General features: G+C 38.5%; 1 protein-coding gene across 1 annotated transcript in view; it reads left to right on the forward strand.

Annotated features, from left to right (window-relative positions):
• LOC146004167 (uncharacterized) overlaps nt 1-25,497 on the forward strand; it is a 125,251-nt gene that overhangs the window by 69,949 nt on the left and 29,805 nt on the right. Inside the window, exon 3 of the mRNA XM_083142834.1 lies at nt 141-665. Coding sequence (XP_082998960.1) covers nt 141-665 — 525 coding nt within the window. The remainder of the gene's footprint in view (nt 1-140; nt 666-25,497) is intronic.

Below are 25,497 nucleotides of genomic sequence, written 5' to 3' on the forward strand. Positions count from 1 at the left end.
ACATTATTTGGTCCTATTGGGTACGTAAAAATTTTCATTACAACCGCTTCTCAGAAATTTTGAGAAAAAGTTTGTTGTATTTGTTTTATTGATATAATCACTCTTTTGACTGTTTATCTTTTCTTGTCTGATGATTTCAGTGAAAATATATCATCTGGAAGTACAACATTGGAGTGTGAAAGGGAATCCAATTTTAACACTTCACAAGAAAAATGTATTAAAGATAGCAAATCTGTACCAGTAATCCCATATTCCAGTGCTCACTTCAAATCAGAAGATACAAGCTGTGAGAAAACTTTGGTGCTTGAACATGCCATACGTGAAGTTGATGACATTTGTGAGAATGATTTGGATAATTTTGGTCCTGTGATATCACCAGATACAAAACCTGATTCAATGACAAATATAAATATACCAGAGCAGTCAGTTGTCTCCAAATCAGAAGTCCAGGAAGAGGAAAATGCATTCAATTGGGAAGAAAATAAATTTAATGTAGGAGAAGAAAGCAAAATTTCATTTGCGAAAAGAGAATATGTTAAGATGGAGGAAGATGTGACATATAATGACGAAGAAATCTCAACTATTAAAACAGAAGAAAGGAACATAATAAATCTGACAGATGTGGATTTGAACTACCCAGTAAAGGATGAAGATACTAATTCCAGGTAACCGAAAATATCTACATTATAATTTTCTTTACTACTGTCAATTAGATTTTTCCAATGTTAGTCAAAGAGCGTATTGCAAAATTCTTTCACAGATTTAAGTCAAAATGGCACATAAAACGTAGAAGAGAGCAACTTGTGGTTGTTTTAATCGAAATTGGTAACTGCAATTTTGTACTATCTCTTCACTTCAACATAGACTCTTTTGGTTGCCCACTAGGTATCTAGTTGACATTGAATTTCTCTTAATTGTTTTTCATGGCCTGTCTTAAGCTTCACTTCAGTTCTTCACTGTTAGACTACTGTCAGCCTAGGATGCCACAGCTGCTCTGGTGACATTTCTCCTGACATCTGTTGGGTCTGCCAATGGGATGTCATGAAAGAGTGCACAGACTAAAATTTACAGCTTATTGCAAAGTATGCTTGAATGCAGTGGCACAACCACAGTGGTGTCAGGAGGTCATTGCATGTTTAATCTTAGGTGGAAATAAATTACAAGGGAACAGGCAAGCGGGGGGGGGGGGGGGGAGGCAAACATTCAAGTAAGAAGTAGGACTAACAATATCTAAGACTAACCTGACAATATAGGATATTCAAAATGAAAATAATGTTAGGGAAAACTGATGCCAAATATCGACTGTCGTCTTCAAATCGTGTGACTGTCTCATTTCATAGGACTATGTGCTTCATGAATTGCACCAGTCATTGAACGACTCATGCAGGAACAAGCTTTGAAATCTATGTAAGCATTTTATCTTTCTCTTCATCATTTTTAATTACATATGATATCCACTATTTCATAATCTACAATTTCTTCGAGGGGCATACTATAATGATTTACACTTTATTTTTTTTTTCAGGTCCCATGATCCACCACTCGAGAAGTGAGGACTGGCATTTGAAGCTACGAGTCTAGTCTACCGATTGCAGGCAGCAGTGCCCAAAAGGGATTCCTGGTGTTCACACAGCAGCACATTCTGTACACGATTATCAGCGGACTATTGGACAACATGGAAAGCGACTATAATGGTCAGCTTTGGACAAGTTGGCTTCTATGGAGAGAGGGTGTGACCACAGCAGAGATTTACAGACAATTTGTGGCAGTGTGTGGTGAACATGCACCTTCACGGAAAACCATTTACAATTGTGTGGATGGCTGGAAAACAGGATGCACGTCAACAGAAAAAGGGACAAGTGTATCTGCTCACATTCACATGCTGCTGCCGTTGCACCGATGTCAGGGATTTGGGAACCCATCTGGTGCACACTTTCCCCATATTAAGGTGATCATGCACGATTCGCTGCAGGCTGTTTCTGGACAGGCCCGTGGTCACCTCCATTTCAGAAAACGTGATGCACCTGTTCTCAAGAATGACTTGCTCAACCTGTGTCATGTTTGTTGGTGTTGTCACAGTCACTTTCCTTCCAGAACTTGTCCCTTTTTCTGTTGACGGGCATCCTGTTTTCCAGCCTTCCATCCAATTGTAAACGGTTTTCCATGAAGGTGCATGTTCACCACACACTGCCACAAATCATCTGTAAATCTCTGCTGTGGTCACACCCTCTCTCCATAGAAACCAACTTGTCCAACGCTGGCCATTATGGTCGCTTTCCATGTTGTCCAATATCCGCTGACAATGATGTATGGAATGTGCTGCTGTGTGAACACCGGGAATACTTTTTGGACACTGCTGCTTGCAATTTGTAGACTAGACTTGTAGCTTCATGTGCCAGTCCTCACTTCTTGAATGGTGGACCATGGGACCTGAAAAAAATAAAGTGTAAATCATTTTAGTACGCCCCTCATACATCTGTGGTTGAAAAGCCATGGACGCTTTCGGGTTGTAATGGCGTAATATACTTTCAATGGAATCGTTACAAAAATGCCATGGTTGATTAGGGCTTGATGCAGACATAGGTTGTATTATGGGTGGGATGAGGAGGATGAATTTAGGTGTTGGCCTCAATCTGTGGATTTTTCCTTTCCAGAGGCCTCCCTGAAGACCTATCCAACTTCACTCTCATCCCTGACACTCCAGTGTCTGTGCATTCTGTCTTCTCCACACCATTGACAAACCTAACAACACTGAGAGACCCATTGTGTACAACTACATTTCATGCACTGAACTAATATCTGCCTTTGTAGACTCCCACCTCTCTAATCTCTTCTCCAAGCCATGGCCTTCTTTTCTCCATGAAACCAACCACTACCTTGACATCATCCATAACCTACCACCCAATAAATCCTTGCCACCATTGACATAACTCTCTCTCTACACAAACATTCCCCATGCCCATGCCCTCGATTCCACTGAATCATTTCTTAATAGCTGACACAAACCACATAATCCCAGCACCCACTTCCTGATTCAACTAGCCAACCTTGTACTCGCCTACAACAGCTTCCACTTGATACCAGCAATACCTGTAAATACATTGCACAGCCATGGGCTCCAAATGCCACCCTCCTGTTCCAACTTCTTCATGGGCAGGTTGGAACATGAGTTCCTAGACTCCCAATCAAAGAAGCTACTTCTCTGGCTAAGATTCATTGATGACATCCTCCTCCTCTGGATACATGGCGAACCCTCTCACAACCTTCCTAAATCATCTCAACAACTGGACCACCTCCAGATTCACCTGATTCACTCCATAGATGAAATTCCTAGAAGTGTTGGTCCACATTGTGGGTAATCACCTAGAAACCTGCATACACATCAAACCTACCAACCACCTCCAATATCTCCAATACTCCATCTCTCACCCCTTCCACACCAAAAGAAAAAGCCATCCCATTCTCCCTAGTCCTCAGAGGCCAAGGCCTCAATTCATCCCCCTCATCCTGATAAAACCTCATCTATTTCTTCTGTAAAAATGTGACTAGGCAGCAAAATATCGACTTCTGATTTCTGTTTTTGGTAAGTGTTTACTATCTCCTAATACATATATATATCTTGTCATGGAAACATACAACAAAGACTGTGGTTTGACATGGTGACCACAGACCACCCCATATCTAACTGGTTGGATGATCTCCCACCATGGGTGAGTGAGTGAGTTGGATTAGGTGGAAGTGAGGCCAGTAGAAACGTACATACAGAATGTCCCAAAATAGTGTTTACACTCTTTGAAATATAATAATGGGAACACTAATAACACCAAGTATGAACTTTTTTTCTAGTCACATATCTTAAAGTTACAGATATTCATTTGCAGCAGTAAGTTGTCTGCAATGCTGTAGAACAGATCAACAAAGAGCAAATATGGTTTCTGCAGGAAGGGAAGCACAGGAAGAGTCAATTGTATGTTTCATGTCATCCAATGACCATGGCTTTGTGGGGTACACATTATTATTCAGTTTCGCAGAGATAGAAATCTAACAGTGTTAAATTGCGAAATCTGTGTTGTAGATACTTCTTAAATTGCTCAAAAGAAAATTTGCTCACCTATGCCACTTCGGGTATACAAATGCCTACCGCCTTGTGGGCTGTGATGGAACTAATATCAACAGAATACCTACACATGTTCACACACACGCACAGTGGTATGGGGGCATTTTGAAAAGGTTTGCCTCCTACGCAATAACGTCAATAATATGCAAGCTACTTACCTGAACTATATGTCTTCTTAAAGTTTGGAATGTTTTCTACAAGGATGTCACTACTTTTCTACGTAGTCACCATCATTGTCCACACACAAATGCCAACATTGGACAAGTTGTTGCATCCTGTCAATGAAGAAATCAGGCATCTTCTCCCAGCAACAGGGATGCACATCTGCATGCACCTCGGCATCACAGGTGTAACAGTGTCCCTTCAGGTGCTCTTTCAGCCTCCGAAAAAGTCACGAGGTGTGAGATCTGGGCTGTACGGCTTGTGGGGTAAAATCTCATGGAATTTGAGATGTTGCAATGCATCCTGTGTTTGGAGTGTGTGTGGGTGTGCATTGTCATATTGAGGAATTGCATCCTTGCCAGGCATAACTTGCAGTAATCGTGCACGGAGTTTTTCCAAAGTCTTCATGTACTAATCGCAGTTTACAGTTGTTCCATGCTCCAAAAAGTCTGTGTGGACTATGCCTTCAATTGGTGAGTGGCATGAATCAGTTCGTCCACCGAAGTTTTGCTGGGGAAGCACGAGAACTTTTGACAAATATTTCTTTTCTCTTGAAATTTATACTTACTAATAATAAAAATATATCAATATGTTGATCTTCAGAAGAAACTATGCATGATTTACTTAATAACAAGATGCTGTTTTGTACGACCCTGACAAAATCCGAACATATAAGTAGAGTACAGTTCTGGCTACAGTACATTACTCACACTCAGAATGGTTTCTAGAATCCTGTGCATGCCTTCAAAAGGAAGTGCTGCTTTCAAAGAAAAAGATTGAAGATGAAAACATTGGTGATTGTTTACCTACACTGAGCATGGTGGTAGAAGGAACAGGACTACAATCAAGTGGAGCACTTCTCGAAAAGTACTTTCCACAGCTCACACTGCACAACTGAATGAGACATTCATTCAATGCAGACCCTCTATCAATGTTTTCCGAAGCAGAAGAGGAGAAGCTTACTGATCTTTCCTCAGACAACATAGTGAAGTATATGTTTGTTTCTATCTGCGACAATGTCTTAATTTTGGATCCATCAGTAATGAATAAGTATCCTGAGTTAAACAATAATAAGGCCTTACACATTATGCTTCCTTCTGCGACTTTATATCTTCGTGAAACTGGACTTTTGACCATGACGGTGATCAAGTCCAAATAAAAATCAAGAGTAAATATCCAGACTGAGATGATCCTTGTAATTTCCAAATATATACCCAAATTAGTTATAATGTGTGCCACCAAGCAAGCACATACAACTCACTGACTCAGCTAAACCTTGCAATATGCCTGATATCCTGGTTTTCTTACTCTGTATTTATCTCTCAGCTTATGAAATTAAATAAAATTGCATCATCTGTATTTACCATTATGTTTTCATTACTTGTACATTAACACATGAACAGATTTTGTGTTGTTTTTTTATGGTCACATAACATGCATTTATCTATTATTGCTGATGGTAGGTGCATGGTGAATGGAGATTTTGGCATCTGAGGGGAGCTGGGACAGCAAAAACTTTGAAAACCCCTGGTGAATATTATTAAAATAAATGTTCGAAATTATCTAATATTCTCTGAGGCATATATCGTTATTCAATATTCTTCACAGTACTTCATATTATAACTCTGTAGGAAAGTAGCATATGCTGGTTTTAACGAATGGGTAAACTACTACAAATTTTCACCTGCACAGGTAAATATAATATGGAGGTATGTGCTATGAAATAAAACACCAAATTTTTTTTTATTTACTTATTCCGATCCTCTTCTACCGATTGGTGTCGAGGTTTTTCAGAGAGCTCGCCATCTGTCACGATCTTCTGCCAACTTCCTTCCTTCACTCCACGAGACGTTCCTCCTGCACAGGATATCCTTCATTCCCTCATTCCATTTCCTACATGTATTCCAATCCTCCCATTCTTGCTTCCAATACCTGTTTAGGTATTCGATGTTCAGGCATTCTGCTGAGGTGTCCAAACCATCTGAGTTGTGCTTGCTCAACATCCTGATATATTGGTTTTGTGTTTAATGTTATTCTGATTGTTTGATTTCTGATTTTGTCCCTTCTGGTCTTTTGCACTGTTCTCCTCAAATATTTCATTTCTACTGTTTGTAAGTTTTGTTTTTGTTTTTCATTAATTATCCAGGATTCACTTCCATATATCAATGTTGGTACATAAGTTGATTTGTACACAATCATTTTTGTTTTTTGGCTTATTTCCTTTTTCCATAAAAATCCTTTGTTTATGGCATAATATAATCTGTTTGTATTCTTTATTCGAGTGTTTAATTCTTCATCTGTTTTTCCATTACTATTGATTGTAACCCCTAGATACTTAAAACTTTGTACTTGTTTTATCTCTGAATCCTCAAGGCTTATTATGCAGGGTTTTTCTATTCTCCCTATCCTTAACACAGTTGTTTTATCTTTGTTTATTTTCATATATTTCTTTGACATATTACCATTTATTATTTCTAAATTTCTTTGTAGGTTTGCTTGTGAATTTGCAAACAATACAATATCATCTGCATATAAAAGTTCAGATACCGTTACAGTTTTCAGTTTCCAATTTCCTACTTTGAATTTTCTCATCTTTGGTTTTATTTCTTTCAGAACATCATCCATCAGAATGATAAACAAGTATGGAGATAAAATATCACCTTGTCTTACTCCTGTTGTTGTTATGAATTCCTCTGATGTGTTATTGCCAGTTCTGACATAATATCTATTTGTTTTGTAGAAACTTTGTATTGCTTCTACTAATTTCTTGTTTACATTGTTTTTCTTTAGGGTGTTCCATAGCTCTTGTCATGGCACCCTATCGGAAGCCTTTTCCAAATCTATAAAGCATAGGTATAATTCTATATTGTATTCTGTAACTTTCTCTATTATTTGTCTTATTGTAAATATGTGATCTTGGACACCTCTGCCTGGTCTGAATCCACTTTGTGTCTCCTCTAATTTATCCTCTATTTCTTGTCTTAGTCTAGTTTCCAAAATTCTTGAATAGACTTTGCCAGGCACACTGAGTAGTGAAATACCTCTGTGATTTCCGAATTCACTGTTATCTCCTTTCTTATATATTGGTATTAGTATTGATATTTCCTAATCCTTCACTATCTTCTTTTCCATCCATGCCACCTTTATTATTCTGAGGAACAGATCTTCTCCTTCCTTTCCCATATACTTGATCATTTCTGGTGCAATGCATGACCAGCTGTCTTTCCTAGTTTCTTTAACTCTTCCCGTGTAATTACTTCTTGTACTACATCTAGGACATCTGGTTCTTCATGCCTTCTCTCCTCCTCTTCATTTGGTACATTTCTTCTTTCTTTTTCACTTAATAATTTTGGGAAGTAGTTTTTCCATCTTTTCATTATTTCTTCAGAATTTGTTATTATTTTCTTATTTTCATCATATATAAACTTTAAAGGGCAATCTTTTTGTTTCCTCATGTTCTTCAAAACCTTGTAAAAAAGTTTTTGATTTTCTTTTCGATTTTGCTCCATATTTCTTCCAAATTGCTCCCACATTTCTTTCTTTGCCTCTTGAACCACTTTCTTCACTTTATCTCTCTGCTTTCTATATTCTTCAAATGCCTCCAGAGTACCCACTAACAGGTATTTCTTCCATTTTTCTTTCTTTTCTTTTACCTCTGTTTCTATTTCTGGATTCCACCAATTTGTTATCTTCTTCTTGTTGCTTCCTACTCTAGATGTTCCACACACTTGTTCAGCTGCAGATATTATTGCCCCTTTCCATTTACTCCAGGGTTTTTCTAAGTCCTCTTCTCTTTCTTCTACTTGCTCATTCGCTAGTTCTTCTTTCACTTTCTTTCTAAATTCTTCTTGAACATTTTTCTCTTTCAACTTGTATACCTTTATCTTCTCTCTTATGTTGTAATTTATCGTTTTCTTCCTTTTATTCATCCTTGATGTCTTACTTTTAACCCCTATGGTCATATCTAATATGAGAAGTATATGATCAGTGTTTACTTGTGGCCATCTTTTAACTCTTGCATCTCTTATGAACTTTTTCATCTCTCTCCGCACAATGATGTAATCTATTATAGATTTTTCATTTCTACTTGGTTCTTCTCTAGTGTATTTGTGTATGTCTTTATGTATATACATAGTGTTGGTGATAATCAGATCATTTATTATGAAGAGTTCCAATAGTCTCTCTCCATTGTTATTTATCACTTCTTCTCAATACTTTCCTGTTACTTTTCCCCATCGATCAGTTTTATTTCCCACTCTGGCATTCATATCTCCTAGGATAATAACTTTATCTATGTTTTCAATATTCAATAGTTCTTTGTAGTATTTCATAAAACTGATCTTTGTTGTTTGAAGTTTCATTCTCGTAAGGGACATATAGAGTTAATTCTTTCTGCTCTAATATATCTACTGTCATTATTCTCTCATTTATAAATTTCCATCCCTTGATATTTTCCTTTCTATCTTTATGTATCATACATGCCACTCCTGATCTTGCTCTTTCTTGTTTTGGTACTCCACTGTAGAATAGAAGAAAGTTTTCATCAAGTTCTTCAATTCCATTACCTTTCTTCTTTGTTTCTGTAACTGCAAGGTATTTCACTTTTGTTTCCTTTATCTCTCTTACTAATTCACATTCTTTCCCATTTAGACCTCTTACATTCCATGTTCCAACATTCACTGAGCCATATCCTCACCAATTCGTCGTCATCGTGATCTGTCGGACTTGCTCTCTTGTCTTCTTTTAATCATTGTAGGTTCATATGTGCAGGGGATTGGCCTACAGCATTTTAGCCCAGTGGAGGGGCTGCCTCCTTTCTGCCTCTGGGCTTGCAGTGAGCATAGCTTAGCTATTCTGCTCTATGTTTTACGGGTAGAGTTAATGTCTCTCACTCCAACCCCCAACCTGGGGGACCAGGATTTTCTTTCTGTGTTTATTCCCTTAGCCGTTAAAGTTCTTTTCTCCACAAGGCAGTGGTTTCCCTCTTCTCCCAAGAGGGTGGGTTGCCTCTTCCATCATCTCTGCCGTTCCAAAAGTCTCCTTCTCCACCACAGATATCATTGAGGTCTTCACCGTAACCCTGGCAAGAGGCCCTTACAAGGTGCTACCATCCGGAGCCAGATGGACCAAGGTTTTTTATAGAGGTATTACTCCTCTAGGTTCCTCCGCCTCCTCAGCCGTTGAGATGACCATCCATCTTTTTCCGCCTTTGTAGCCGTTGACCGTTAGGTTGCTTCTTAGTGTGGCTCTTTACCCGCTAACCTGCCCGGCATGGGAGACCCTGCCAGTAGCTATGCTACTGCCGGTATAGCCTAGGGGATCATCAGAGCATGCAAGCCCCACCACCAACTACAAGGTCCTGCAACCACTAGGTGGGGACCATAAGTTTAAGTTTTAAATTTCATGAAGCTTGTATCAGACTGACTCCATTTTAAATCCCCCCAGGTAATGATTGGGCCTTTTCCATGGGTCAGTGGTAGCATCGTCGCCTTGTAATCAAGGTGTCCCAGGTTTGATACCCGGTAGAGGCACATAGTGGTTCAGATCCCACTTTAAACTGTAGGTCTAGTTCCGATTAGCCTTTCTGTGCATAAAGCGGACTTCAAACAAGAACCCCAGGCAATGACACCCACCATTCAGATTTTAATGAAACTTGGTGTATTCATTAATACTACCAAGGTATGAACCCATGAACAATTTTTCTAATGTAGCCCTCATAATTCCTGAGAAACAGGGGCTAAAGTTCCTAATCTTGAATGGATCAGTCAGTGCTGAGGCCATGGTGGGAGTCTGCAGTGCTTAACAGAAATAGTTGTATCTCGAAGTTAAAGTGACATACCACTCTGAAACTTTTTTCTAAAGTTCATAAATATATGTATATTCCATTTAAAAAGTTGTCACAAAGGTTCCTCCACTGACAATCGAGAAAAGACTATTGTATTGTTTATAATGTTGATTTTTTGTATGTCAACATCTGAGATTACTAAATTTGCATTATCATTATAAGGCAAAGCAGTTATCATGCCATTTTTTTTTCAAATTGAAGTTAAGGTAAAGTATATTCTGAAAGGCTATGGAATAAAATTAGTGGAATTTGCTCTGCTTATTAATCAATATTCTTTGAAACTAGGTTTATGTACATTCATACGGTCATTCTGTTCAAATCATCACCAAAAAGAAAAAAAAAACAAGTTTTCAACCTGACCATTTCAGATTTTCATGAAATTTGGTAAGATGGTAGAAGACATGAAGTAACTTTTGTAGAAGAAACTAAATGAATATAACATCTTATGAGGATAACTGTGAATTGAAAGTCTTAATTATTCTTGAACCAAACAATAATATTTTATGTATTGTAAGGTTGATTGATTTGCTTTATTTTACTTCGCCTTTTATGCCAAATGATGAAGGAGACAGCAAACACTTACCACACGAAAATAAATAGTTTGATATTTTGCGGGGTTACCGCATTTTCAGTTGAGAAGGAAGAGGTGCACAGATTCACTTCATGTATATATATGCATATATATGTGCATCAGGCTCCGACCACTAGTGCCAGGTATGGATGCCATGTGAATTCACTTTCTGGATCTCCCTCACATGGAAAAACTTTCAGAAGTTCTTACCAATAGTGTGCAGTTAGAATGCAGTCGATTCCTCTTACACAATCTTAATTTTTTATATCGTTTTCGCCAGCAATAATGGTAACTATGTGTTGTCACTTTCACAATACTTGTATATACTGTGAATGTTTGTATGGAAGGAGAAGTTCTACTGATAATGTAAGGAAATAGGACACTTTGTTTTGTACAATTCCATTGTTTACTTTCAAAATGAAGTGTCCCGAGAAGCATGTTTATGTGTTTTTATCACCCAGCAGAATGCTGTGTGTTGCCATTTGAGCATCAAACAAGCTGCAAATTCACCTTGCCAAAGTCTCACTCATGTGTGAAAGGTTTAGCTTGTTTGCTTGTAATCTAAAACAGAAGTCATAATAATAATCTTTATTTGTTCATTGACCCCTGTTTGCATGGGTATGGATATCATCAGATACATGTAAATGTAGATAAGATATAGTATAAGAGATATTACAGTATAAAAACATCAACAATGTTTAAATAACACACATATGTGATACACAAATTTACATAAATTGAACGTTTACAATATTAAAAACAATGATAAACAGGTATGCCCATAATAAAAATATATAATGTATGCATGATTTTTTTTTCTTAAGTTGGATACATTATTCCTCACCCACAGTGCCCTGCCCACTCGACGAGATGCATTGTCTGTCCAGTGCAGAACAGTGACAGTGTTGCTTCTCTATTCGATCTTTGTATTCTCTTTTGCCTGCCACTACACACACATTTGCAACAATTCTTCCCATACAACAAAAGGAAAAGCAATCAGGCAACTGTTAAATGGCTCTTTTCTAGATTTTGTATTAAAACTTTCCACGGTCAAGATATGTTAACTTGGTTCTGTTTCATATTCCCACAATTTGGCTTCGTGCAGTAGGTTTGAAAGTGAAAGTGAAAGCGAGTGGACGTGTTTTCGTTTGTCTCCAGTGGCCAGTCAAGTGGAGCGAGTTGGGGATCTCAGTGATGCAGTGGCGGCAGGCAATCGGCCTCTTCCGAGCTGCTTGGTGATCAGGCTCCCAAGGCAAAGTAGGAAGTGATTTTCGGAGAAATACGTGCTATGTCCCATATGGATTGGTGGTGTTAACGCTATTGCTTATAGGCGGAATTGAGCAGAATCCAGGCCCACGTAACAACGTTAATGTCCAGAGCGAACTTTTCGAACTGAAGCAAGTTATGCTCCAGGTAAAAAGCTCGAATGAAGCTATTATGTGCAAAGTGAAGCAACTATCTGTCACTGTGAGCAGACTGGTAGGAAGAATGGAAAGAATCGAGGCCGAAACAGACCAACTCAAGTTAGATGTAAGTGAAGTGCAGTCTTATGTTCGATCTCTGGAGGATCATATAGATGACCTTGAGAACAGGTCACGGCGGCAGAACCTTGTTTTTCATGGTGTTCCGGAAAAAGCACGCGAAACGTGGGATGAATCAGGAAACTCGGTGCGAGACTTAATAACAAACAGACTCCATCTCTCCTTACCGTCCGACTCCATCCAAAGAGCCCATCGTACAGGGAGCTCGCACTCAGGAAAACCCAGGCCCATCGTGTGTAAGTTTCTGCAGGATACAACCAAGGAGGAAGTTCTAAAACATAGCAACAAACTCAAAGGCACCAACATTTATATCAAACAGGACTACTCCTTTGCTGTTCGCCAACAGAGGCAGTGACTGAAGCCAGGCAACAAGGATGCAAAGCCCAACTCACGTACAAGTACCTCAATGTAAACGGTAAAAAGTATTCCATATGGGACCTGGAAGACAACCAAAGCGATTATGTAGGAGTTCCTGAGACACAAAATTCTTCGACCACTTCATTTTCCAAGAAGCAGGCTCTCCCCTCCCCCCTCAACATTGGAAATCTGACAATATCGGAAGAAGCGAGAGCGACAGCGTCCACACTTCCGTCTGCAAACCAGTGCGAGCAACAGGCTCCCCCCTCCACTAATCACCCACCTGTGACAAGAAAGGAAGAGGACAATGGCCATCTTCGACAAATAGGTCAAGATTCCACCCCTCCTCTAGTTCAACGGTACCCCAGGCGCCAAGGCAACAACCTACAGAGAATTTGAAGGGAGGAACGCGGACTCGGGAAATGTAAACAAGCAAGTGCACGTGCCAGTTTGGACCAGGTAGGATGTTTTGACGTAGTGTATCAAAATGTTAGGGGGCTGCGCACTAAAATGCAGTTATTTCTTAATAATATATTGTGTAACGACTATAATGCCGTGGCTATTACTGAAACATGGCTCACCGACAAACATGCCAATGCTGAAATATTTGACGATCGATACAATGTGTTTAGAAGCGATAGAAGTGCTTGTAACTCAGGGAAAAATTTGGGTGGGGGCGTGCTCTTGGCTGTTCAGAAGCAATACACGGCAATGCTTATATGTAAGTATGATGAAAATCCTGATATTGATTCTCTGATCGTGAAAATTAAAATTCAGGGACTGCCATCGCTATACGTCTGTGTAGTTTATATCACACCATGCTGCAATAGTAATTCGTACGATTTATTCTATGCTTTTATTGAAAGACATTGTGGACCCACGCATAACATTCTCCTTATAGGTGATTTTAACATTCCATGCATAACAAACAATAACTACAATCTTATTGAGTCAACTACCATTTGTCGCGACCTGTATAATTTTATGTGTTTCCATCAATTGCATAGTATAAACGATATTCAAAATAGCAACAACAAAACCCTAGATCTCGTACTTACAAACGTTCCCAACCTGCAACTGACACGAGAGCCGGACCCCCTGGTACCTGAGGACAAACACCACCCGTGTCTCATTTTAGAAGCGAAACATGTAAAGCAAACACGCTGTAAACACTCACAGGGCAATTTATCTTACAACTTTAAAAATACTGATTTTCAGAAACTGTACCATAAATTATCTGCTGTTAACTGGAAGATCTTAAAGCTTTCCAATGATGTTAATAGAATGGTAGACATATTTTATGATGTAATGTACGAATCTCTCGATGAATGCGTCCCTTTAAGACACCTTAAAGCACCTAAATATCCTAACTGTTTTACGACTAGTATAATTAAGAAAATTAAATCAAAGGCGTACCACCACGAAAAGTGGAAACAAAGTGTAGGCAACCCAACTTACCATGCTAATAAATTTAGAGAAATTAGATCACTAGTAAAAAAAGAAATATCAGTTGCATATGATAACTATGTATTAAATGTTGAAAAGAATATGCAGGATGACCCTTCTCTCTTTTGGACGTACAGATGGGGGACAAAATAATACGAACACCTGTGAAAAAGTATGCCACATTTCACACCCGCAGTACAGCAGCAGCACCTGGCACTGAAGTCTGCCACCTAGTGGCCGTGAAGGGGAAGGTATTAGTCTGTCAACAGCAGTCATTGGTGGTTCATTCGTCTATCGTACGCTCTCAAGAGACGCTGCAATGTCAGACCTGACAGAGTTCCAAAGAGGCAAGATTGTTGGTGCAAGTTCAACTGAGTCACGGTGACGGAAACCGCAAACCTTGTGGTGTTTGCAAGGAGCACAGTATCAGCCATTAAAACAGCGTACACAACACAAGGTAAGATGGCGTCTTCAAAGCACAACAGTGGACGAAAGACGAAGCTTGCTGCTCAGGCTAGGAGGGTGTTGAAGCGCATAGTGTCCCGAAAGCACAAGCCATCGTTATCCGAGATAACATCTGAAATGAACAGGCATCTCCAGGACCCCATTTCAACCAAAATTGTCAAAAGGGAACTCCATGCTGCAAACATTAATGGCAGAGTGGCAATTTGTAAGCCGTTGGCGACATCACGTAATGCTGTCAAGCGACACCAATGGTGCAGAGCTCACAGAAGTTGGTCCCCACAGCAGTGGCAACAAGTCATCTGGTCTGATGAATCCACATTCACGTTATTTCAAACCACCGGGCGCGTTTATGTGTGGAGAAAGCCCCGAGATGCGTTTCATTCTGACTGCCTCTTGCCGACTGTGAAGCTTGGAGGTGGGTCCATTATGGTATGGGGTACGATATCTTGGCACGGTGTAGAACCACTTGTTTTTCTGTATGGAAAGATCAACGCCAATCACTATCGGAGCATTCTGGGGGATCATCTCCATCCTTTTGTCCAGACTTTATTTCCTGGGGAGCGGCCGCTTTTTCAAGACGACAACGCTCCTATCCACACTGCTGGGTCTGTCCAAACATGGTTCGAAGAACATGACGATGAAGTAGGACATCTTGAATGGCCATACAGTCTCCTGACTTGAACATTATAGAAGATTTGTGGGGATATTTGGAGTCCAAACTGCATGCTCGAAGACTGCCTCCAGCCACACTTCGAAATTGGAGACTGCTCTGGAGGAAGAAAGGCTCCATATTCCCTTAAACATTGTGCATGACCTCTATGCGTCCATATCCGAATTTCAACATGGATTCCTACCTCACAGCTTGATTGAAACAAATCTTGGAGAGAAATTGCATTATACAAGTACAGTATTAGACGAAGGGGGGCAAGTAGATGTGATATATACTGATTTCTCAAAAGCTTTCGACACAGTAGACCATGACGTACTACTGAGTAAACTAGGTAGCTTTAATTTGTCACACTCCTAAAGAAAACTCATGGCATCGTACCTAATGAACAGGCGACAGTATGTCACCTACAAAGGCTCCTCATCCGATGAATTTTTGGTGAGCTCGGGGGTCCCTCAGGGATCCAATATAGGGCCTCTTCTATTTTTGTTGTTAATTAATGATTTACCCGAACATCTGATCGATTCTCGCAAACTCTTGTTTGCTGACGATTTAAAGTTCTACAAAAGAATAACAAGTGCAGACGATTGTGCCTCCTTACAATGCGACATAAATAGGTTGAGTGCGTGGTGTTCGTATAACAAACTTTCCCTAAATCTTAAAAAATGCTTCTCTGTTACATACACCAAGCAAAAGACGCCTATAGAATATCAGTATAAAATAAATAATGTTAACCTTAAGAAAGCGGAAAAGGCAAGAGATCTAGGAATACTTTTTGATTCTAAATTAATGTTCACCTATCATCTGGACAAAGTAATAAGCGAAGCGTACAAGCTTGTTGGATTTATTATTCGCACGGGCAGGGGTTTCAGAAGTACACAAACACTAAAGATATTATATTATTCTCTAGTGCGTACAAAACTCGAATTTGGCTCTGTCATATGGAACACAGAAGTTCAAAAACATACAGCAAATTTAGAACGTGTACAGTCAAAATTATTGCGATACATGAAATTCAAATTGGAAGGCAAATACCCCAGGTTCGAATCGTATACCAACTTAATAGAGCAATATGGACAGACTTGACCACAGAAAGACAGCCCGAGACCTTATGCTACTTTGGAAAATTTTTAACGGCAAACTTCGATCTCCTCTGTGGCTTTCACAATTCAAAATACGCATTCCAAGCATAAAAACGCAACCCAAGCATGGAACCTTCTATGTGAGCAAAGCGCGAACAAATATCATGAAAAGGTCACCTATTTGGAGAATGAGTGCGGTCTACAATGCTATGGAGAAAGAGAATAAAAGCGTTGATTTATTCACAATGACATATTCCAAATTCAAGAAAACAGTTATGAATACATTGGCTAGAAAAATAGATGGAAATATGTTATGAAACTCTACAATATTGTTATTCTATGTATTGTATAAGAAATTGTACTATTCTATTACAATGTGAACTCTGTAAATTGGTGTAAACCTGTTGAGTTCAATATAATAAATAAATAAATAAATTTATGTGATAGTATTTATAAACACTAAGCTCTATGAGATTACTAAATTTTTGTATCTCATCATTTAGTATGAAAATAATAGATTTATAAACATACAGTTAATATAAAGTCAAAATTTTGTTTTCACAAAAGGCAATTCTACATGTGGATCTGGATGGTATTTTGCATATAAGTCTAACAGGCCTTTTCTGTAGTGTAAATGCACTTTTTGTATGTACGTGAGCTGCTCCTCCCCAAGCTGTAATACAGTACCACAGAGAAGATAATTTTATACCCAGAGAAATCCCGCTTACGGCAGTCACCCTTCACCACGCTTGACTGAGCACCGCTAGTTTTCTGAGCACTCTTGGTAGTTCTGATACTCCTCGTTAGGGAGAGCGCACAGCGCCTTACCTTCAGTTTCTCTCCAGGAGGTCCGCAAGTCCCCACCAGAAGATGGCGTTGAAAAATTTTAAGTGTTTTCTTCAAATTAACGCGAGCTAAGATCACCACGGCAGATGGCTAATGTAAAGAAAATTAAAATAAAATAACAAAAAATACAAGACAAATGGGAACTCGAGTTTAACTAGAATGTCTAACTTATTTTATGGTTTAATAGGGTTTCGCCGATGGTGCAGTTGTTGCATCGTAACCTTGTAATCAAGGGGTCCCGGATTCGATACCCGGTGGACGCACATAGTGGTTCGGATCCAACTTTAAACTCTAGGTCCAGTCCCGATTAGCCTTACTCTTCATAAAGTGGACTTGAAACACCAAATAAATCAAGCATGATTTATATATAGGCTAGTTGTTGGTTCCATTCACAGGCATCGTTTGTTGTCTAACTCACAGGAAATAATATCTCAGATAATTTTAGTTAATAATTTTCCTCGACAGATGAGAATAATTTAGCCATTTCGTCAGACTCGAATCAGGATTAGAAGAAAATTCCCGTATCGCTACCGTTATCAATCGGATGAATTATGATGCAGTGACATATAGTAATTTTCTGTGTCCACCCCATTCTGCGCAAGTAAAATATTGTGAAACCCTTAGAGAGATAAAGAAATATATCGAGAATCCCATATTGTACATGTTACTTTTACTGAAGTACACAAATGATATTCATTCATTCTTGAGAAGAGTGTATTTGGAAACACAAATGCATTAAGATCCCGGTAGATTGACTGCCCCTATGGTGAAAAGACGACCAGTTGGGTGTAGTTCGGCATAAGGTGAATGTCGTTCGGGTCTTATTTTAAACTGTAGGTCCAGTCCCGATTAGCCTTCATTTGCAGAAAGTGGACTTCAAATGTAACTAAACTAAAGCAAGTACTCATTGAGCAAGCAGGCTTGAATTGTTATTAATATTGTTGTAATCAGGACGAAGATTGTAAAGATGAAATAAATTAATGAACAAATTATTTGAAATGCACAAAGTGAAAAGTAATATTGCCATACAAACAAGACCAATTGTTTTTTTTTTTCGAAAAAATTGTGGATGATATATTGGATACTACTTTGAAACTAATTACATTCGTATTTTGTGATAAATCAAATTAGGAATATTAATTTCTATAGAATAAAAACTGATATAGTTCTGATGAAACTGCAAACGCGAAGGAGAAACTCTTTGAGAGACTCTCAAAAAGAGTATATATACACCCAGGCACGGATTCAAACACGGGACCTTTGACGTTGTAGAGCGCTGTGGTAACCACTTAACCACCTGCCACGGAGGTAGGCAGGGAGCGCTGTGACTATGTAGGGATGGATAATTAAAAATTGGGGCTAGGATCTGCTCTTACCTATTCCTCTTTTCAAAAGAATATGAAGAAGACAGGAAGAAAACTTACGGCAATGTGAAAGCCGAAAATTTATAAATTTACTAGGAGCTAATTCAGGCACGTATTCATAAATTAATTTCGGGGGTCAGAACCAAGTGTCTCAGAAATAATAATAATAATAATGATGATAATAATAATAATATAAACTTATATTAATTATACCTATGTATTATAATTATATTAAATTAAAATATTATTAATAAATATTTAATTACTATTGTATTGCTATTGATACATTAACAGATAAAAACAGTATAAGAATAAATATAATAAAAGCATGTATTCATTATCTGGCGTATAGTTAAGATCGCTAACATTTGTATGAAAAAATCTGTCCTGGCAAGGAAATCAACACAACCTTTGGCACTTTCACGTCTATTTTCTACCTTACAAAAAAAAGTTACAACAGTTGGAACCAATATGTGACGTCATTGCTGTTAATTTATTTTCTATTCCCTTACGATTCGATTACATTGACAGAGTCCTGTCCTTAACTTGACCGGCCACTTTCCAGCCACACACAGTTTAGAGATACTGAAGATTAGGTCCTTCACGCATCAGCGGGCAGGAAGCATTTGAAAAGCTACCTCTCTCCCTTTCGGTGGTGATCCTGCTTCCACGTTCCAGGGAGTCCATAATTGTCACTGCCGGAGGACGACTACTGTATTCCAAAATGCCCCAGCTGCTGTATAGAGGAAGGACCTCTTCTGCCAGAGAAACGATTGTTGTGGACGTACAAGAAACTGAAATGGACTTGTCAAAAACTCAGAACTCCATGTATTGCCTCAGCCAAAGGGGCCCACGCAACTTTCCGAAATGCAGAATTAACTTACTTGCTCGCAGATGACCATCGATTGGAAAATATGCTACCCAGTGTGTCGTAACCGTAGTGTAGTGTGTCAATTGTCTACAGGACTTTAGGTAAAAATGGCAAAGGAAAAAATTGCAACGGTAAAAATGGCAAGAGTAGAAATGGCGAGAATAAAAATGGCAAATACAATATGTTATGATTTTACATGAGAAATTATATGTCTTGCATTTCACAGTTTGAAATTAAAAGTTAATATATTTTTTGTGTCTTTATCACTAATATGTCTTTGAATTGATACATTTTGTTTGATGTTTCCCAAAATAATTATAATTCCGTTCATTCTTTATTCTTGCAAAAGTTACTGACGCTATAGAATCACATGTTAATATAAAGGTAACCTTTGTAAATAATTTAAAGCATGATGCAGCATAGCATCTTGACTGAAAACACGTTTACGCCTTGGGCGCACCTGATGACCAATCACATGTGTTTCTTACGCAGGACTTGATTGATTGATTGATTGATTGATTTAGTTTATTTTACTTCGCGTTTTGTGCCTCTTGGCTAATTTGCGAAGATGGGGATGAGTGATGAATTGATGAAATGGATGAAAATGGACATTCACAAACAACCATACCCGACCGGGATTCGAACCCGGGACCCTTGGCGTCGCAGCGCGATGTGCTAACCACTCGGCCACAGGGTCGGGCTTACGCAGGACTTGAAGCCAGCTCTTATCTACCCCCTCGCACTAATTTGTGTCAATGATTCCTCTCAGAGAGACGAACTTGTTACGCGGTGGAGGCACATAGTGGTTCGGATTCCACTTTAAACTGTAGGTTCAGTCCCGATTAGCCTTACTGTGCATAAAGTGGACTTAAAACACCAAATCAATCAATCAACCAATTTGTTAAGATTCTGTGATCTACAGTGTTCGATGTGAAAATTCGTAGCTGCGAATTTGCGTGTTCGAGTTTGGGATCAACTTGAAGACATTGCAGTAAGTGGAGGATGATGCTTATGCAAATTATCCTACCTGTGGGGATACTTTATGATTTTTTTCTGATCTTGGGTATTGCATCTCCCTTCGTCCCCCCTCCTACATGCACACTTCGAGCATTGATGATCTACGTATTAAAAAAAAAGGTTCTTGTTCCATGAGAAAGTATTTAAGAAATATATGTTCAGTGGTATATCGAAAAGAAATGGCATCGTTTAAATTATGAATAATGATATTGAGGTCCACCATTGCCATTGTCGGTGTGGAAACACCTTTTTGGAGCCACAGTACTTCCAATCGAAATTTCATTGAGTGAAAAATTTTCCGTGAATAGATTCCCATCGCCACTTTATTATCTATCTCTCAAAATTGGAGTCCGCTGTTATTTCTTCGCAGCAGAATGCAATTGACCTTATGATGTTAGGTCACCACTGACAATCTAGAGGTCCAGTTCAACACCCAAAAGTGCAATGATAACGTTGATTGAATATATTACTCAAATTTAGTATTTGGAGGCTAATGTGAGCAACTCTTACGTCGAATCTTGGCCTGGCGCAGCGAGGGGAATGGCTTTGGAGTTGAAGCTGTATCCACTTCCAAATCCCAAAGAGGAGTGTTTACTATCATTTAAACAATTCCCCCAAAACGATTTTTTAATTGAATTGTTGTTTTAAGTTTTTAAGTCCACTCTATGCACAGATAGGAACTGGACCTACAGTTTAAAGAGGAATCCGAACCACTATGTGCCTCCACCGGCTTTTGAACCTGAGACGCCTTGGTTACAAGACAAGGACTTTACCATTACTCCATCGGGGAAACCCAGCATTTTTTAATAATATCTGTGCAATTACATCTAACCTGATTTCTTTAAATTAAAAAGGATCACGAACAAATTATTTGACTGCGATTCCTCTTCTCCAAACAAGAATCCTGGCGTCAAGTAAGAGAAAAAAAATCCAATTTCTTCTTCCGTTATTCTCAGAGATTTAGACCATGCTGAATTAGTTTCAAGAAGCTACTAATCTGATATATTCGTATAAGTCGATAATACAAATTGGGAAAGGAGAATATTTGGGTAAAAGTGAATTCCTTGTACAGCTGTGGGCCGGGGAGGAGTGGTGATTAGCTGACTGTCTCAGTCTGGCATCACCTCAATATGTTTATATATACATTTGCTAAGAGGGTCCCAGAGAACTGCACTACGCCACTGTGTTCAGCCAACTTCACGCGGCAAAACATGGCTCGCGTGCTCTCAAAACACAGAGCTGCTTGGTTCGGTATTTTTGTAGCTAGTGTCCTTTTGAGAAAAGAAATAAAAACATAGAATCTGGTCCCGGAAATGGTTTTTGGAACGTGGATTATACAGCTATACGAGGTTGCTTAATGAATTAAGGCTGACTGATACAGAAAATTACAGGAACTATCTCCGCATGGACGAGGCTTGTTACGTCGAATTGTTGGAACAAGTGAGACCTCTACTTCAGAAAAAAAAAAAAAACACATTCAGAAAATGTATTAGCGTGCACGAGAAACTCAGTGTCACTTTACGTTTACTTGCGACGGGGAGAAGTTTCGATGATTTAAAATACTTCTGAAATATATATTTTTGTTATTAGCTACTATTATTATTACAATTGTATTAATAGGGTTCCAATAAAGCCATACAATATCTCGTTAATACAAATAATGGGCCTCCCCGATGGCGCATTGGTAGAGCGTTGTCGCCTTAATCAATCAATACAAATAATGGGTTGATGCGATATTATAAAGCTCTAGACCTCGTTCTGGGTTTATTTCGAAAGTGATGGAACTAAAAATCAGAAGTCTTGTCATGTGGAAGTAGCGAATGAACGTGTATCTATTTATTTTAATGCAGGGTAGGATTTGAAGGGATGGGGGTAATAGATATCTATTACCCCCTCTGCACTTGCCACTTTGTCATTTGATATTTTATTCTTCTGAAAATTTTCGGGGGGCTGTAGCTCCTAAAGCCCCCTTCTCCGTACGCCAGTATATAACATAATAAGTATATTGCAAAATAATGTAGTAATTTAAGATATTATTGTTAATTTTCATGTCATTATGTAGGTACTGTGTACAATGCCCCCCCCCCCCATTTTTCTCCAATGTTGCCCCTGCACTATGCTAAGTCTTATCTACAAAGGGAAATATACTGTCTTTGCCCCCATAGTTTTGGGACCGAATCGTCGCCTTTGACTCTGTATGTTTTGGCTGAAAAGCAGTTGCTTTTGGCGGTTGACAATTCTGCAAGTCGTCTATCCGCAAAATCCGCCGACCGCTATTTTCCCCCGAGGGCGGCAAGCTGGTCAAGGGACTTCAGTCCACCACAGGGCAGCAGATTGTTTTGTATCTTGAGTCTAGCCAGTCGGAAGAGGGGAGGGGGGTTTCTCACGACTTTCGCGAAGGAGGAAATCCTTCTTTGTTTTGTTTTGGGAGGGTTGATTCATGCAAGAAAACCAGTTTTCTTCACACGCGGGCAGGATTTTCACTATATGTACAGTATGTTAAAGCCTGGGGCGCACAATATCTTGTAGCTACCTTCAAGTACTGAATTTATAAGTTTGTCATTTAGTGTCAATTTCTGCTCATTTTGGCTAATTGTGGCGGTGAGGATGTGTGGAGGTGAGTTCAGCTAGATGAACCAAAGAAAAACAATTCCCAGATCGGAACTCGAACCCGGGAACATTGGTGAGGAGATCGAAAGTCAACAACTGAATAGCTTGGCCAGCAATCTTGTTCCCTAATTTACAATCTCCGTTGCAACTTTTAAGTTATGTTTGACGATTAGTTACATTTTTTGTATTATCTCTAGGGCTCGGGACTTTATGTTATAACATATTTTTCAATTATTCACATATCTGATGAAAATCAGCCGAAATAGACAAACTTGACAAAGCATATTTTGACATATTTCACCAATTTCGTGTTTTTACAACATATTTCTTCAATTTTGTTGTAATTATTTTTTTCGTAGCTTTAGCACAACGAAGAATACTCTATCGGGTATTGGAGAGTACTGTTGTGTATATTTTTGGCTTTACTGGGAATATATCTACATTTTTCTGACATATTTTCCAATTTATATGACATAATTACATACATATTTTACAGTTTTATAGGACATAAAGTCCCGGGCTCTAATTATCACCATATATTTTATATCATTAATATGTGACTTACTTCTTTTCGTCTGAGGACTAATCATCACATCAGTGGCGTACACAGTGGCATACCCAGGATTTTCAAAAGGGAGGTGTTACGTACATTTTCTCTGGTAGTCAGCTCTCATTTTGACATCTTTTCACATTTGACGTTCTTTATTTTAGGAATAATGGGCCAAAGGGGGTTTATAAGTTTATAACCCCCACCAACTCTCCCCCTTGGGAACGCCACTGGATGTACAGGATGTCTCCTTAATAAAAGAAGGAAAGGGAGGTAAGGGCTCAACAATGTTCTCTCCGATATCATGAAATTTTGTGTGAAATCAGTATTCATAAATAGCGTTGCTTATACGGATTAAAATTCAACAGATGTGTATCAACATTGACAAAATTCGAACTGGGAACTCTTTGACACGAGCCATGAATTAAGAAAACACTATTGATTGTTTGTTTTTTTTGTTTTTTTTTACTGTCACTGTCGATGAGCTTTGAATGAATGAATAAACGAGTTTAAATTTTTGGGTGCGTCAGCAATTAGGTTATTTGACAACCGTCACACTATTCGGGGTCCAGCGACTTACCATAACTAAAGACATAATTGTAATGTCGACTGGTTGAACAACAAAATCTTTCTACTGGATTCATAACTGTAGACAATTGACGCACTACACTACGTTTACGACGAACTGGGTAGCGTATTTTCCTATCGATGGTCATATGCACCAGATATAATTTTGGCCTGGATAAACGCGATCATATCCTTTCCATCTTAAACAAACATAATATTTTAACAATGGTCAACAGGAGGCTACTGCACTGTCTATCATTTATTCATATGCTGCAAACTGAATGTAAACCTGCGTACTTATTTATAAAATTATGTAATCACAACACAATTCGCAGACACGAGACACGTCGTCACAACGAACTTGACATTCCTCACCATTCGACTACGCTATGTACCTCATCCTTTTCTATATCTGCCCCGAAAGCATGGAATGCACTACTAAGAAATATTAAATCCATAAGACTCAATAAGAGTTTCAAAATTAAATTTAGAGAAATTCTTCTACAGGAACGGCAGCAGAACAGTAGCACATACTAGAAGTGAACTGGCACTCAACAAACGACAAAACACTCATATTCTATAAATATTGCAATTTTAAATACAGGAAAAGCTAAGCATTGTGCAGCAATGAATTTCTTGCGGCTATCTTCAAATTATTATTATTATTATTATTATTATTATTATCATCATCATCATCATCATTATTTACTTAAAGGCAACCTTATGTTAACATTCACATTTATATTTTTATTTTATTTTATTTTGTTATTTCACTTTATATTATCTTATGTATGACTAATATTACTGTAATGAGTAGAGCCTGGATTTGTAAGCGAAAGCATATTATTTTCCAGACTTCTAATGGTAAGGAGAAAGGTTATACTTCGTATTACATACCTTGATGAGCTATTTAACTAAAGTTGAAAGTGCTTATAAATGGTTATTTCTTCAAGAAACGGTTATGCTTGCTTATTTTATGATTTTGGTTTAAAATAGCATATTTTACCCAAATCTGTCATATTTCAATCCTATTTCAATCACACGACGGCATTGGGATTAGGGATGGCCAAACGGATCCCGGTCCGAAAGTTACGGATCCGGATCCGGGTCCGAAAGATTCGGATCTGAATCCGGATCCGAGAGTATCGTATCTCAATCCAATTATAATATTACCACACCTTAAAAGGTATTATGATCTTCGATTACAAAAAAATTTTTCGTTAGTCCCACAAGAATTTTTTTCAAGTGTTGTTCCAAAAATACTTTGCTACGCATCGGCTAACACACTCGTGCACACATGTCAGAGGTGATTTTGTAATTGCTATTGAAACGAATATGTATTCATTCGAATGTATTGGAAATGAAAACACACATAAATGTGAGACATGCCATTCCAGGATGAAACCTTTAACACATATAACA

Source organism: Lepisma saccharinum, chromosome 21, assembly GCF_977018435.1.
Source record: "Lepisma saccharinum chromosome 21, izLepSacc3.1, whole genome shotgun sequence".
Taxonomy (NCBI): domain Eukaryota; kingdom Metazoa; phylum Arthropoda; class Insecta; order Zygentoma; family Lepismatidae; genus Lepisma; species Lepisma saccharinum.